The following is a 14,943-nucleotide window of genomic DNA, read 5'->3' as shown; positions in this document are numbered from 1 at the left end:
CCACAGCTTTTTGTTTCTTAAGTCTTGAATGCTTTTCCTATTTATATCCTGTCTCTGGAAGAAACTTACATACAGTATTTAACCAGTAGTTGCACTGATGTCTGTAGGACTACTCAAGACAGTAAAATTACAAGTAAAATATGTATGTGAAGCTTTTTCTTTATGCCAGTGATCCTCACATTGCATCTTCTGACCAGACTCTTCTGCAGTATTCCTATAGTTCAGTGATTTATAGGTGAAAATTGATGACTCCTCAGAGTTAAAAATGAATGTTAATTTCATATAATTTAACAAGATAGCATAAAACCATATTTGCAGTGCATTGCTTCAAGTATAAAAGCAGTGGGCCTTCTATTAGTAATTCATAACCAAAGCTGTACTCCTAGTATATTATAATGCCACGCTAGCATTATACTTCCATGTCATTACATTCTGCCTTGAAGTCTGCTACTGTTGGTCTTCAGTGCACCATAATTAACCAACTCTCTGACGCAGTACCCCCTGTTTTTGGAAATAAAGCTAAATACAGTCCTTTATGTCCAGTGCAGTGTAGTCTGCACTAGGGCATAAGATTACTGTATTCTTTCTTCCATTTGAATTCATACAAAGGTAAGTGGGTCATTGTTTTATATATTTGTATTATTGAGTATATTGAGTAACTTCTTGGGGGCTGCAGTATAAATCACGAGAGATTATTCACAAGTTTCACTTTCGCTTTAACCCTGAGAGAGTGACTTCAAATTCCCATGAACTGAAACTGGTGGATTTAAACTGGCTTTAGCTTACGGTGTTGAAGACAGAAGCCTGATTCTGGCAATGTGTATTGACCCAGCGGAGTGATAACAAAATCAAGAAAAAATGCTGTATATTTTGAAAAAAGATGTGATGAATAAAACAAAAATAAAGCCAACCTATGGAAAAAAAAGATATCCGTCTGTAGGCTAAGCCTGCAAAAGTGGCGTTACAGCTTACTAGAACGCTGTTTCTGGAAGGATCTTTAGAACTTAGACTTACTTGTGTATGATAAATTAGATTAAGAAAATTCCTAACTTAGAGACTCAGATTTTGTTTTTTGTACTTAGTAGGATGTCCCTCATTTTGACAAATGTGATTGTATAGGCGTTGCTGTGAGGAACAGTAGCCAAGGAGTAACTGTTAGGACACAGTATGCTTTTTGCTCTGAAAGCTGGAGGATGTCTAATTGTTGCTGATCCTAGTGAATACCCATTCTCTCTTCCCATGCACGTGCTGGTTGGCAAGCAGATAACTGACCTTACTCTAGAAGCCGAAGCAACTCTGTGGAGGCTCTTAGATAAATTGCATACAGCTAAGCAGCTGATATTCTGACCGCGTGCCCCAAACCAAAAAGGTGTACTGAAGTTATGGTGAAGCAAGCCTTCAAGTTAGGCAGGCTTGAAACAGAACTTCATCTCCTTTTCCTGCACTGAACATGCAAAGGGACTCCAAAGGGCTCTGTACCTAAAACGTAGCTGTACAGTAGAGTAATGCAACTCCTTAAAAAGAGACAGTTTAGAACTGCTGGGGTGAGACAGATTGAATAGAGATGTGTCCTTGCTCATGGGAGGAGAGGAAGTGAGTCTTCTGCCAGTCATGCTTTCCAGTCTAGCAGCTTTTGTTGTCTGCCTTGCACAAACCTGGGGACTGTGTCCGTGAAGGGCCCCCATGCCCTTTCACAGACTCCTGCAGGCTGTGGGTTCTTGTTCAGCGTTTCCTCATTCTCTGTCTGGGCTGTCTTTCATTCCTTTTGCTTTTTATTGCCTAGAAAATAACTAAACTTGCTCTCAGTCACTCTTGAGAAGAAGCATTTGTCTTTGTTCCTGAAGGTTTTTCCAGCCCAGAAGGTGTAGGGTGAGCTAGTCAGAGAGTCTTTCCTGCTGCCCAGCCACAGTCTTCCTGAAGACCTACTATATACAGTGACTTGTGAACAAACAAGTGTCTATCCTCTGTTGTAGGTGAATTGATACCTAACTTAATTGAAGGACTGAACTCTGAAATCATTACTGTGCTTCACAGAAAACAGCAATGTAATGTCTTATTTCCTTTGTCTAATTTTGACAGGATGTGTGTATTTGTAACTGAAGGTGTAAAAATGCAAATAAGTAAAATAGGTCCAAATATTTGCTGGAAGGACAATAATAGAATTGCTGACACTAATGGAATTTAATGATCCACTGATTGACGATACCTAAATGAGCAAGAAAAAAGGGAAACCCTAATCCTTCCTGCATATTCCCCCAAGCTTGTGTTATAGTTTGGGAACTAATCCATCAATGCATGTTACCTATGCAAAGAAGGTGAAAACTCTGCTATTCAGCTGATTATAATGGGACTGTCTTAAAAAGTATCACCTTGATTGCGCTGGTTGCATTGTACTTGAGTCTTTCAAATTGCAAATCTCAATGATTATGTGCCTAGCAGTGCTTTTAACACTTTCTGGTTTGCTTGAACATAATTTATAGCTCTTGTATTATACCTTCACTCACAAATTTTGCGGGCAGTTACTGGTTGTCATCACAAAAGACATTTGCTGTCTTTCTAGATGAAAGCAGAATACTGGCTGTTCATTACAAGTAAAATATGGATTTTTTTTTTTTTTTTTTTTTTAAATTTTAATTTACCTGGACTCTTTAGAAATTAGTTGTGGTGGGGAGTTCCCCCAATTGTGAAACGCTGCAAAATACAAAAAAGTATGTCAAGTCAGGTCTGATCTTCCATTCTATTTGGGCAAGAGTCTTAACATCTCTTATACTTTCAAATATTTGTAGTTAAAAGTTTTATAGAAAAGTCATACTGATAAAAGCTAGGTTTTGGGGTCTTATTTCCAGCTAATATCAAGTCTTTGGTATTTGATTTTTATTTATAAGATGAGAGATTTTTATTTATAGGAGAGGATGAGATGATGTGAAGTGAGGAGGAATGTCAGATAAAAGGGTTTAAGCTGGAGGGAGGTAAAAGTATATTATGTGTCTTGGGACACATAATAGAGGGAAGTGAAGGTGGGTACTGGAAGAAGTTATTTTTAAACTATTTTTATTTCCACAAGTGATTTTTGTTTGTTTGTTTAATCTTCTAGCACTGGGAAGTCTAAGATTTGATCTGCTGCAATGGGCATCTGTTTTTTTCCTTCCTTCTAACAGGTCGTGACAATGCATGCGAGAAGACTTCGTACACGTTTCTGCGGAAAGAACTTCCTGTGCGACTAGCTAACACCATGAGAGAAGTCAATTTGTTGCCTGATAATTTACTTAACAGGCCTTCAGTTGGGCTAGTACAGAGTTGGTAAGTTTAAAAAAAAGTGGATTGAAAAATTGGTGTAAAACTAACACTATATGTGTTGCTTTACTTGCAACTCAGCTTAAATTGTCTTGAACTGACGGCTGTTTTCTGCCTTGAATTTTTTATAATGTGTGTTTCTTGTCAAATGAAGTTTCATTTTCTTCTGTCTAATGTTAAGTAAATACTCTAATATGGATCTTAGAGATAAGAATTTGTAAGTTAGTAAAAGCATACTGTTGTCTCCCAGATAATTAGAATCAGTCAGTAACTTTCAAGAGTGAGCTTTCTAAATATTCCTTACTGTATTGCACCCATGACTTCTTGAAATAGCTGTTCTTTCTCCTTATTATTCCTTTGTCAAAAATACTGAACAAAAATTTAAACCTCGTATGTTCTTCTCACTGCTAAATATTTCAGAACATAACCTGGTATTCAGTGGAATTTATGGAACAGGGCAAAAATCTGGTGTCATCCAGTAAGTAACATTCTCCATTGGAAAAACTAGTGTATATCCAAAGTGATTCAAAGTCCTGACATCTTTTCCACAGTAATAAATTTCTAGCCTACTTGCATGTTCAGTGAGGTTTGGAGACTACTGCCTTGTATGTATTAAGCTCTAAAAAACTGTTGCTCATGCGGTATTTATTGTCTCTCTACCTACAAATACTTGATCCAAAGAATTTATGTAAAAATATCTTTGCAGTATACAACAAACTTCCCTTTGTGAATAACAGCTTATCTAACTGTAACAGCAACTAATGTTGTAGGCCTCTTAAGTTCAGTCATAGCCCTTGAGCCAAGAAGTTCCATGTTGACTGTACATTGACTGCTGGGTTTGGTCTCATATTTATCAAGCTTCAGACTTAGAAAATATAAATTAGGATATGTGATACTGTGTACTTTGGCTTAAATATGTTTGTCTATTAAAGGTAATACTAGCTGTCTTGATGACCACTTCAAACATAGTGATTAAGTGCTTCAAATAAATGTGAGTGCTGTGGAGCCACACAATAACAATCACTTTGTGGTTAAGTGGCAGCTTGCAAGGTTTGAAGGCTTGTATCATCTGTCTGATGTTACCGGAAACTGTTATGCCAAATAGGAAAAAGTGGATAATATGCAGGCCTTTTAGGCTTTTCTAATCTAGATGACTTGTGAAGCTGTCTTTAGTGAAATGTGGACAGACAGATGAATGAAGAAAAAGAAATAATTTTTCTGTGGTGACTCTACAGAATAATTCTGCTAGTCCAAATATTGTTTTCTGCCATATGTTTTTGCCCTGCTAATACAGAGTCAAGCAACATTTGGATCACTTCTGGCAAAGGAACTGAATGGGTGTTTAGAGTGGATGCCCCCTTCAGAATTTTTGCTTAGAGGTTTGAGGACTCATGGGATGACTTTTATGGCTAAGATAGATACTACTGATTTTAAAACAAAACAAAACAAAAAAAAAATCAGTCTTGAGTGTATTAGAATATATAATGACTGTAAGATACTTGTCCAAATCATATATTTTATATGATAATGTGATTTGCACTATCATAGCTGTAGATTGATAGTTTTCTGTTAAATGGGCCAAAATATCAGACTTTAACGTGGTGAAGAAGTTCAAGTGGACATCCAACCCAGAGATGGAAGTTTGAAATCAAAATGTTTGTCGTAGTGTTCTTCTAATTTTGATCCTCAGTTAACTAACAGTTTTTGTGGAAACAAATATCTTCACTGAGATTATGTATGAATATTTTTGTGATCTTATGTCAGAAGTAACAACAGTAACTGTAGCATGTTGTCTACCTGATTATAGATGTGGACTTTAAACAGCTTATTTCTTATTTTTCTGTTTAGAGGTTTTTAATTGCTTTTTAAAATATTTACCTGTAGATTATAAGTCCTAGTGATATGGTGATGAACCTTGGGCAAAATTTACTGCATTGGTTAGCTTCTAAAAAGACCAAAACAAAACAGTTTTATTAACTTCAATGTGAATGACCTTGAGTATTATATAGCTATGCTGATAGCAGGTTTTGAAACATATTTATAATTTCTTAACCTAAAGTTTAGACGTATCTAGAGAGAGATTCCTGAATTTTATGCAGTAGAATAAATAAATATAAATTTAGCTGTTCAGCTGTTTTGTGAACTTGTAAAATGAAGAAACCTCTTCTTGACACGCTTGTTTGATACTTCAAGAAAGAAATTTTTTGCAGATCAGATTTCATGATCCTTTATTTTTACTACGCCATAGGTTGAGGAAGCTTGACCATTTATTAATAGGCAAACAAAAAATCTGAAGTACATTTGCCACAAATGAGGAAAGACATAATTTAATGCATTGTTTACCTTAATCTATTTGCTAATTTTCAGTAGTATATGTAGTCACCAGCATACTTATGATTTATTTATGCTACCACTTTGCACTAGAAGCCTATGTTTTTCTGTTCTTTTGGTGAGACTTTTGGTGAGGCTTTCAGCTGGAGCTTTGAAATTTGAGTTCCCAGTCTATTCCTTAACGTCAGCATGCCAAAAAATACAAAAAGCTCCTAATCTTTAAAGTAGGTTTTATTAAACTTTTAAATTAGAGTAAGGTGGCTCTGTAAATAGATGGAAGTTAGGTTTGGTGCAGTAAGCAAACAAATTAACCCTGTCTACTGCAGAGCATGGATCCTTTCCTGTCAATCCTCTGTCCAGCCAGGCAGTGACAGTCTGGGTTGCATGAATAGGTCCCTTGGGAAGCAACCTCAACTTGTTACTTCTGGGAATATGCTCCCTGCTGCAGGCAAGCCCTATTCTCCTCTCGGTTCTCTAATCCATCTTCATCGTCATGCTGTAGGCACTTTGCTTCCTGTACCACACTCCTTGACTGCAATGCGCTGCCTAACAGATTTTACAACTGATTGCTTGATTGCTCTCAGGAAAGGTGCTTTTTTTTTTCCTCTGTCCTTTCTGGGTTCCTTAGCCTGATGTGTGCAGCAATGAGGACAGGCAAGACAGCTGTCCTTCCTTGTGCTACTCAGCTACGCTTTTCTGAATAAAGGTGGCATTATCCACAGACTGAACTATGAACAAAAAAAAAGTTTTGCATTTCAGTCTGTGCAAAGGTAAAACATTAGCTCTGTCCCAGTGTGAGTTTGTAACTTCTTTTATGTGTATGTTTTGCATGGACTAGCAAGGGAAGGAATAAAGTGAATCAAAATAATAACAGTTAATATGTTCTGGCTGTGAACTGCTGTGATTCTAAATAACAGACAGATCAACAATCAGCGTGCTAGGGATCAGCAACTTATTTTCCGTTTTTCAAAACTAATGGCAACTTCTTAGTTCCAAAGAAGTGGACCTTTTTTAGGCCAGCTTTCAGAGGGAACTTTCTAGCTAAAGTGTGCTGCAGGTAGGATATTGAACATGTTGACAGAATTGCATAATAAAGGGTATCATCACTAATGTGATGCGATGAGGGGAAAATAGTTACAATAAAGCCTTATAATGGATAAGGTCAGAGCTTGTAAAATATATAAAGTGAGCGTGAGTTTTGCACAATATGCTACTCAGTCATACCTAAAATTCACATTTTAATTAACACTGACCAAATTTCTCTACTTTTTTTTAGTGCTTTTCCCTGGAAAAGGATATAAATTTCCATTTATCTCCTTGGGAAGACCCATTAGAGAAATCAGTACAGTTTGGGAATTAATAATTATTTTTCCTCTATTTTTTACATTCAGACTATGCTAGTAAGATTGTGTTACCATGGAGATACGTTTTATCTTTTCAGTGCTTTGGTGTTAGAGAGATGCTAAGGGAAAATCTTAGCGAAATACACATAGGAAAAAAGCAAAGGTATCTTGCATGAGTTTAAAAAAAAAAAAAAGGAAAAGAAAATCTGGAGTTGACATTATCTGCATTTGCAGTGATTTCATTTATGAAATGTGCTATTCTAGAATTATTACATTTGGCAGACTAACAAGAATTCAATCCACCTGGCAGTAATTAACAAAAGAACTAAGGCTAAAGGGTGCTTGAAACCAAAGAGCTTACCCAATGAATTTTAGTGTATTGTGATAAAAAATTAAATACCAGAAAGACAACAGATTTGAAGGGCATAGGCTTTGATTTCTGCTTTTGATGACTCACCGAAGATAGCAAAATATAACTGACATTCTTTTTTTCGTCTGTGCTGTGGTTTTTTTGGGACCTGTTTTTACTTAATTCTTTAATCTTAAGCTGTTTGAGAGGGAGCGGGGGGGGATGAATTTTGTGTAAAAAACCAAACCAAAACAAAAAACAAACAAACAAACAAAAAAACCCAAAACAAAACCAAACAAAAAAACCCCCACAAACAACCGGAAATCACAATGGGATAAAAGAAAAAGACGTACAGCATTTGCAGCTCTGATTTTTTATTTAGAGACTTGGGATAATATACCGGGTATTACAACATCCCAGGTTGGGTGATGTATAGTGGTAGACATTGGACAGTGGGTTAGATTTGTTTGACGTAAGGTAACTTTTTTCTAGCTTCAGTCAAGGAATTGGAAGAGATAGTAAAAGAGATGGAAGTTAGATTTGAAGTTAATAACCTTTTCTCTGAGCTGGTCCCTCTAACTTGCTGGATACAGTGCTTGTGCTAATGAACTTGACTTCTAAAGTAATATCAATTTACTTTAGAATCAGAAAGAGACATCTAAATATTGTTGATAACTCCAGCTAAAGGAAAAGCATTGCCTGTTTCCATAGTTTCTCCATCACCACAGAGATTAAAGAGAAATTACTTTAGCACTTTCATAAATTTCCTTAGAGCATTTAGTTTGTGTAATTTTCCTTTGTTTCAGAAACTCTCAGTTCCTCATTGGTGCTATGTTGAGCCTGCAGCATAATGACCTCAGAAGCTGTTCCGCCTGCTGGTTGTGCTGAAGACTGGTGACCACGTTTGGCAGCTTTTTCTGGTTGAGACCTGCTTTAGTCTTTTTCTGAGACAGTTTTCTGCACAATTACTTCGTGCATTAGATAAGAGAAACACTTGGCTTGCCACTGCCTGATACTCTCGTAGAAGTAGAATAATCAAACACAGGAGTAGTGATGTTTGATTATTCCAGGGGCTGCAGTCTTAGGACCAATGTCCCAATAAGCTAACAGAGTATGAATCTCAATAGAGCATGCCAGTAATGGTAGGCAACCAATCAAATCCACATAGCACAAAAATCAGGTATCAGCTACCGTCTGTACCAGAAATACTCATTGCTGTTTTATCCTCAGCATCAGCATGGGATTGCTGATGTTTGAGATTTCTGGTAGGAGGTCTGTAGTAAAAAGCACCTGCTGTGTCGCTTCTCAAGTGTGGTGGTTGTCCTAGGTCTTCAGAAACAGGACTTTCGTAATATTATATGATGACAGATGGGAGTGAGCAGCTTCCTAATAGCCTCCTCTGACTGGCTTTGCCATAAGAGAAGCTGTCGGTTCTTTCATGACACGGATTTATTGAAGTATCTTTCATATGGGAAGAAGATGAGAGAGCTGAATATCTCCTTAGAGTTACTCAGCAAGCCATCTGGACTGTTCAACCTGAAGAAGAGAAGGCTTGGGTGGGCAGGGGGGCAGATATTTATCAGTGTGTATAAATACCTAGTGGGAGAGAATGAAGATGAGGGAGCCAGACTTTTTTCAGTAGTGCTCAGTGACAGAGGCAATAAATACAAATTAAAGCACATGAAATTCCATCTGAACATAAGAAAAAACTTTTTTACAGTGAGGGTGATCAAACACCACAAGAAGGTTGCCCAGAGAGGCTGTGGAGTCTCCATCTGGAGATATTCAAAACCCAACTGGACATGGTCCTGGACAGCCTGCTCTAGTTGACCCTGCTTGAGCAGGAAGGTTGGACTAGCTGATTTCAAGAGATCTCTTGCAACCTAAACGATTCTGTGATTCTGAATTTCCGTGGAAAGCTGGCTTGCAGTCCCGAGTGTTCTGGGTGGCAGAAAGGCCTATTGTTGCCTTTATGAAAATGGGTGTAGAAGAGTGGACTGGGTGTGTGGGGAAAAACAAAGACAGGGCAAGGAAAAAAAATAAAGGCCTCCACAAAACAGGGAGGATGGCAACAAAAATTAAAGTAGGAAGGGAAAGGATTTCAAACCAGGAGAAGGTTTGAAAGGATGGGAGAGGGGAGCATAAAGAGTAGAGGGGTTGTTGGCAAACTTGCTGACACGTACAGCATTTGGTCTTTCGTGTAATATGAGTGTGGAAGGTACTTGTGACAGTCCATAGTCCACCTCCTGGCTGTATGGTGCCTGTGCTGGAGAAATCATAGCGTTTTGGCCCACGCATTGGTTCAGGTCATGATGGCTGCCTTGGGTTTCACACATTTGATGCACATCTACAGCAACTTCCAGTTTAGTTTCTTCTGAGAAGAACCTGGTCTTCTGAGAAGTGCCAAAACCACTTTGCAAATATAAGCAGTGTGGATTAAGTGAAGATTAGTGGGGGATTCATTGCAAAACCATACTGCAGGTTTAGATTTGGAAATAAAAATGCTGACGTAGATAGAGTCATTGAGTGGCAAGAGATCAGCCTGTATTTGAAGAATAGAATAAGACTCCTTCACAGAAATCATGCAGGTATTTTTTGGGTAGATTGCTTTTCTCTGTAGAATCAAAGAAATATTTTGCCTGATTTCCTTTTACTACAGAAACAAATTTAAGACAGCAAATAAGATCTTAGCTTTCTTGTTATATTACAACCCACAGCATGAGGGAACTAGTCCAGTCTGACAATGTGGTGGTCTTAAGTCAAGTTACATGGCTTTTTTCATTCCTAAATGTATTTGCAAGAAAAGGATGCCACATGAATGATACCCTTTTCTCTATTCACAGAAAAAAGTCCAGAAAGTCAGTTTCCTCTTTGAGACAATTATGGATTGAATGACTTAGGTATGTTCTCATCACCCGTCAAGGAAATGGTGAAGGAGGTAGCAAAGACTGGTTGTGGAGTGTCATGTGTTCACTAGAGGCAGAGCAAAATTGGGCACAGGAATGGACCTTAGGCATTGCTTCTCCATGACGTTGCCTGGTTTGGCAAGAAGTCAAAAGCTCATCTTATTGCCTCCATAGAGCCAAACTGATGACGCTCTCAATTGCCTCAATGCCTTGTCCACCACTTTCCCGTTTTTCATTTTGGAGTTCCTTTGTTGATTGTTTATTACTGTGTTTTGCTCACTCTAGTAATGGTACCTTTTTTCCCATCCTGTACCCATGATTAACTTTATTGACCTTGATTCATGAGGCAGATGATGTTGAAGAACACGTACCTCTTTGAAACAAAGGAGTGAGGGTGATCATAATTTGTTACATGTTAAGTCTTGCAAGTGAAGCAACTGAGTTCAGAGAGTAAAGCAGCTTTTTCCAGTGAGAATTAATAGAAGGGGAGTGCGTGCAAGGACACATTCTCAAAGGAGATTAGTTCTCATTCACTCTTCCAGAAACTCAGTCCCTCCTCCAGCTGACGGTCCCGGTGATTCTTCCCCTGCCTCTCTATCCACATCACGTATACTGTCCCTGTGTAGTTAGAACTGCTTCAGTATGTTTCTGACTGCTAAATGTTGCACTTCTCAGGAACTCATCTTCGGTGGATAGTGGGCTATGGCTCCTTAAGTTACTGCCTGTTCCCTGAAGTGACCCTAGGCAATTTCTTGAATTCCTGGGAGCATGGTGTGATGATTGTTCTAAACTAGTACTATCTCTTAGCAGTGTAAAAGAACATGTTTTAAAATAAGCAGTACTAGAGACATCAGCTCCTTCCTGAACTTGTAACTGACAAACATTTAGGGGATTTCTGTAGTCATTTGTGATGGTTGCAGGAGGGCGAAAACACACAGAGGGACAGGAGCTGGTGTTACTGTGCTGACCATGTTGAAAATGTCAGTCTCCCTGGAGAAATGTCACAGTGACCTGTGATAGCTGCAACTGAGATGGGGGGTGGAGCAGCAGCATCCCTCCCATTCTGGAAGGAGTCATGTAGACAGCAGTGCTCTCTTAAGCTTCGCTGAAGCTTGAAGATGTAAGGTGAAGTTTCATAGCCTGCTTAAGCTGATCTTAACATAGAACTGCTACCAAAAGAGGTTTTGTTGTAATGTGAAGTTATCCAAGCTTCGGTGACTGGGGTTGGTCTAATAGGCACTGAGCTTATGCATGATTTAATGGGTTGCTGCTACTGAAAGGGAAAAGGCTTGGTCACTTACTTTGCTTTTTCCTTATGTAGGCTTTATGGTTATCTTTTCTCTCTTGTGCTAGCTTTAGCCGGTTAGACCTTTTTATGAGTTGTTTTCATGTGTGAGAATGATTAAGAAAAACCAAACCTATTTGGCTGGCTGTTTTGCCATTGCAGGGAGTTACAGCTGTTGACACACACCACTGATTAGCATTGATGTTATCATAGTGTAAGTGGCAGTGCTTAACCAGGAGTGAAGGAAGGGCAAAAGGGAGAGGAATGACAGCTCCTTGTGGTAACGTTGAAACCCGACATTTTATGTGTGTGATTGATACCTTGCATGATTTACTTCAAGAAATAGGTCCCAATTCTGTCTTCTTTAAAGCTACATCTATACTGCTAAATGCACCAGTGGTGTGAGGTGGTGGCATTTATACTGGTGTTGGGCTAGTTTCCTACAGCGCAGGCTGGCCACGTTCATCTTGATTGGTACTTTGCCTTAAATCTTTTTTGGGACCTGTGTGGTACCTCTGTGTCTCTAAGCCTCAGTTAAATCTCATGTGTGCCGAATGTCTGAACTAGAGAGAGCTGTGTTCTGTAAAAGTGGTGTTTTTATGAAACTGAGGGTTGTGTCATGTGGCCTAAGGTACAATGTGAGGAGATGTGGGAGTGTGTGAAGGGGCGTATTCTTCTGGAGTACTGTGGTAGGACCAGCTTGGTGCAGTCTTATTAGCACGGCTTTTGGAGAGTGTTCCCTGGAGCTTTATTTTGGAAGGAAGATTGGATCTCTCTGAGGAATGTGGGAGCAAACTAACATCTGTACAAAGTGGATGGACCAGGAAATCAAGATTCAGGGACAAACTAAGTTATCTGAAATTACAGACCTACCTGAAGAGAGGGTTTGCTTTTGTTAACTTCAGCTTGATTTACATAGCAGTTTTCCTGAATCGTGGACTGTAGGGTCATAAATAATACTTTTAAACTCAATATAATATATTGTATTTGCTTTCTTTCCCTTTGTTGCAGCATCCCACTTCGTTTTAGCCTTTGCAGAGAACTGTGTACTATGCTTCTGTTGTTTCAGATAAGGTTGTAGTCTTAAGATCAAAAAAAATTCAAAAGTAATTTAGGTTTAAGTATTTTAACTCTTTCTTTATCATTTTTGCTTATTTCAGGTACATGCAGAGTTTCCTTGAGCTTTTAGAATATGAAAATAAAAGTCCTGAGGATCCTCATGTTCTGGATGAGTGAGTAATTTGTTTTCTTGTGATGGTTCATTTTAAAATAATCTGTCTCAAAAAGCAAGTGTTTTTGTACTATAGGATAACAGTGATCTTATTTGTAAGGTAGAATTTGTGCAGCAAAGGCCAAAATTGTAATCTGGAGCAGAATATAGGAATCTAAGTGCTTTTGAACAATATATTTTGCATTTATACAGTCTGATAGTTTAAGAAACGGCATGAAATGCTTCCTCCAAGGCTGTATTGAGAAGACAAACATGCATGTGAGAATATACTTGCATATCAAATACTTACGACTAAAATATCATTTTAGTATACATTGACCTTAGTAATCTGTTGTATATAATGTATATTCACACATTAATACACTTGGATTTTTTCAGTTCGAAAACATTCAATGTGTCAGTCATTGTTTTTATCTAAAAGCTTTTTTAATGGACTTCAATTATTGGTGTTCACCTACCTCATTGAATAATATTACTTATGTTTTGAGAAGAAAGGAAAGCTTAGCCGATTTTCTTTATCAACAAAGTCATATTAAAATTGTCATTAGAATGTGTCCTTGAAATTTGTATGCATAAAACAGACCCCCCCCCAAAAAGACCCCCCCCCCCCCCATGTAAGTGAGAACAACAGGTGCAACATATGCATCAGAGAGTTAAAAACAAAAAAAAAAACCCAAAACAACTCCCCCGCCAACACTAAGGTCTATGGTTACCCTGTACCGTATAGCAGTCAACTTTGTTTCAGGAGATTACTTCTTGCAGGTTTTTTATTCCATTGATTAGTTTTCTTAGGGTAGCTTGTGTTTTAAACTTGAATTTCTTTTTAAGTTCTGGAAATCTTGCCTGATCAAGCAGTGCTTTATAGGAAGTGTTTCGTAAAACATCTTGCAGTCCAACAAATGCTCTGTTTGTGCAAGATGTGGCCTGTGCTGTGCAAAAATGGTGGTTTGTCTTCAGTTTCAGTTACATTAACTGCTATGTTATGTTAGGTTAAGGGTTTTATTAGGTAATGCATTTTAGATGTTACGCTCTTTTGGTTGTGGGCATGTTATCTGAAATCTTTACACTTTATTTTTTAAGTATCAAGCAGTACATGCAGGAGAAACTCAAGTGCGCAAGTACCAAATTCCCTGCGTGGCAGACCTGTAGAAGGACCTGTAAGGATTATAGACTGAGTGAATTGTAGTGCTATTGAATAAGGGGAAAGTAACTATTTTCTCAGTGCGAGTCCTAAGCTGGAATACTGTCTTCAGTTCTGGGTACTATGTGTTAAGAAATCAAAACACACGTGGACAGTATTGATGTGAAAGGAACAAGAATTAGAGACTTGGATAGTTCCATCTCTGAATAATGTTGAAGGTATTTGTTTAGACTGGCAAAAAAGAGGTTGAAGTGGGAGGCACTGGAAGTCTGAGTGTGCAAAAAAAAAAAAGTCACTCTGATAAAGGAAGATTGGTTGGTCTAAGTGAAGACGTGGAGAATTAAAAAATGGCTGATTTTTATTAAAGTTGAGATTGTACACAGGGCAAAAAGTACAAATTCTAATATTAGTGAGGACAGACTGAAAAAGACATTTCAGAAGACTGTAGAGCATCCCATTTTAAAAGCTTTTAAGAATAGATCAGATAGCTTTTGGTGATGCTTATTCTGTAGTGGATAAATTAGATGAACTTTTCGACTACCTCTAGCTGTTACATTTTGTGATTCTGTATTTACAGCCTGTTTGCTGATGGGACAAGAATTTCTGTTTGTGACTAGTTTAGCAGTAAGTTCTACTGCTTGAATTAGAGGAATGTTTTGAGTGGGATTAAGTTACCAAAACTTAGGTGTCTGTTGCCTTTTGAGATGGCACAAGCTGTCCTAGACATCTAAGCGAGCCTGCCAAGTGTAACACAGGTCCTATAATATCCTGGATGTGCCGGTGCAGGCAAGGTGGTTATGTAGTTTCTGGTACCATCTTAGATGTTCTGTATTTAGGTAGCTGAATTTCAGCTTTTTATGTACTTCAGAGGTTCAAGGTAGATCACAATATATATATTTTTAAAAAGGTTGATGAACAATTTTCTTGGAGATCTGGTTTTAGAGTCTGTTCATAATTATCAAATCAATTATCTGATTTTGCCATATGGATAACACGAATTCTTGATATGTTTCATGGCAATTGGAAATAATTGTTTGAGGTGTTCTGTATCAGTATGATATAT

The 14,943-nt window shown here is 38.0% G+C and overlaps 1 protein-coding gene across 1 annotated transcript in view; it reads left to right on the top strand.

Moving 5' to 3' along the window:
- The first annotated feature begins 3,163 nt into the window (after window positions 1–3,163).
- The window catches only part of PDK3 (pyruvate dehydrogenase kinase, isozyme 3), a 36,798-nt gene continuing 25,018 nt past the window's right edge, over window positions 3,164–14,943 (top strand). Inside the window, exons 1-2 of the mRNA XM_009581858.1 lie at window positions 3,164–3,300; window positions 12,669–12,740. Coding sequence (XP_009580153.1) covers window positions 3,233–3,300; window positions 12,669–12,740 — 140 coding nt within the window. The 5' untranslated portion in view covers window positions 3,164–3,232. The remainder of the gene's footprint in view (window positions 3,301–12,668; window positions 12,741–14,943) is intronic.

The sequence above is a fragment of the Fulmarus glacialis genome, unplaced genomic scaffold (assembly GCF_000690835.1).
Source record: "Fulmarus glacialis isolate BGI_N327 unplaced genomic scaffold, ASM69083v1 scaffold1267, whole genome shotgun sequence".
In the NCBI taxonomy this organism is placed as follows: domain Eukaryota; kingdom Metazoa; phylum Chordata; class Aves; order Procellariiformes; family Procellariidae; genus Fulmarus; species Fulmarus glacialis.
Note: the sequence above shows the minus strand (reverse complement) of the source record. Positions and strands in the feature narration are given on the sequence as shown.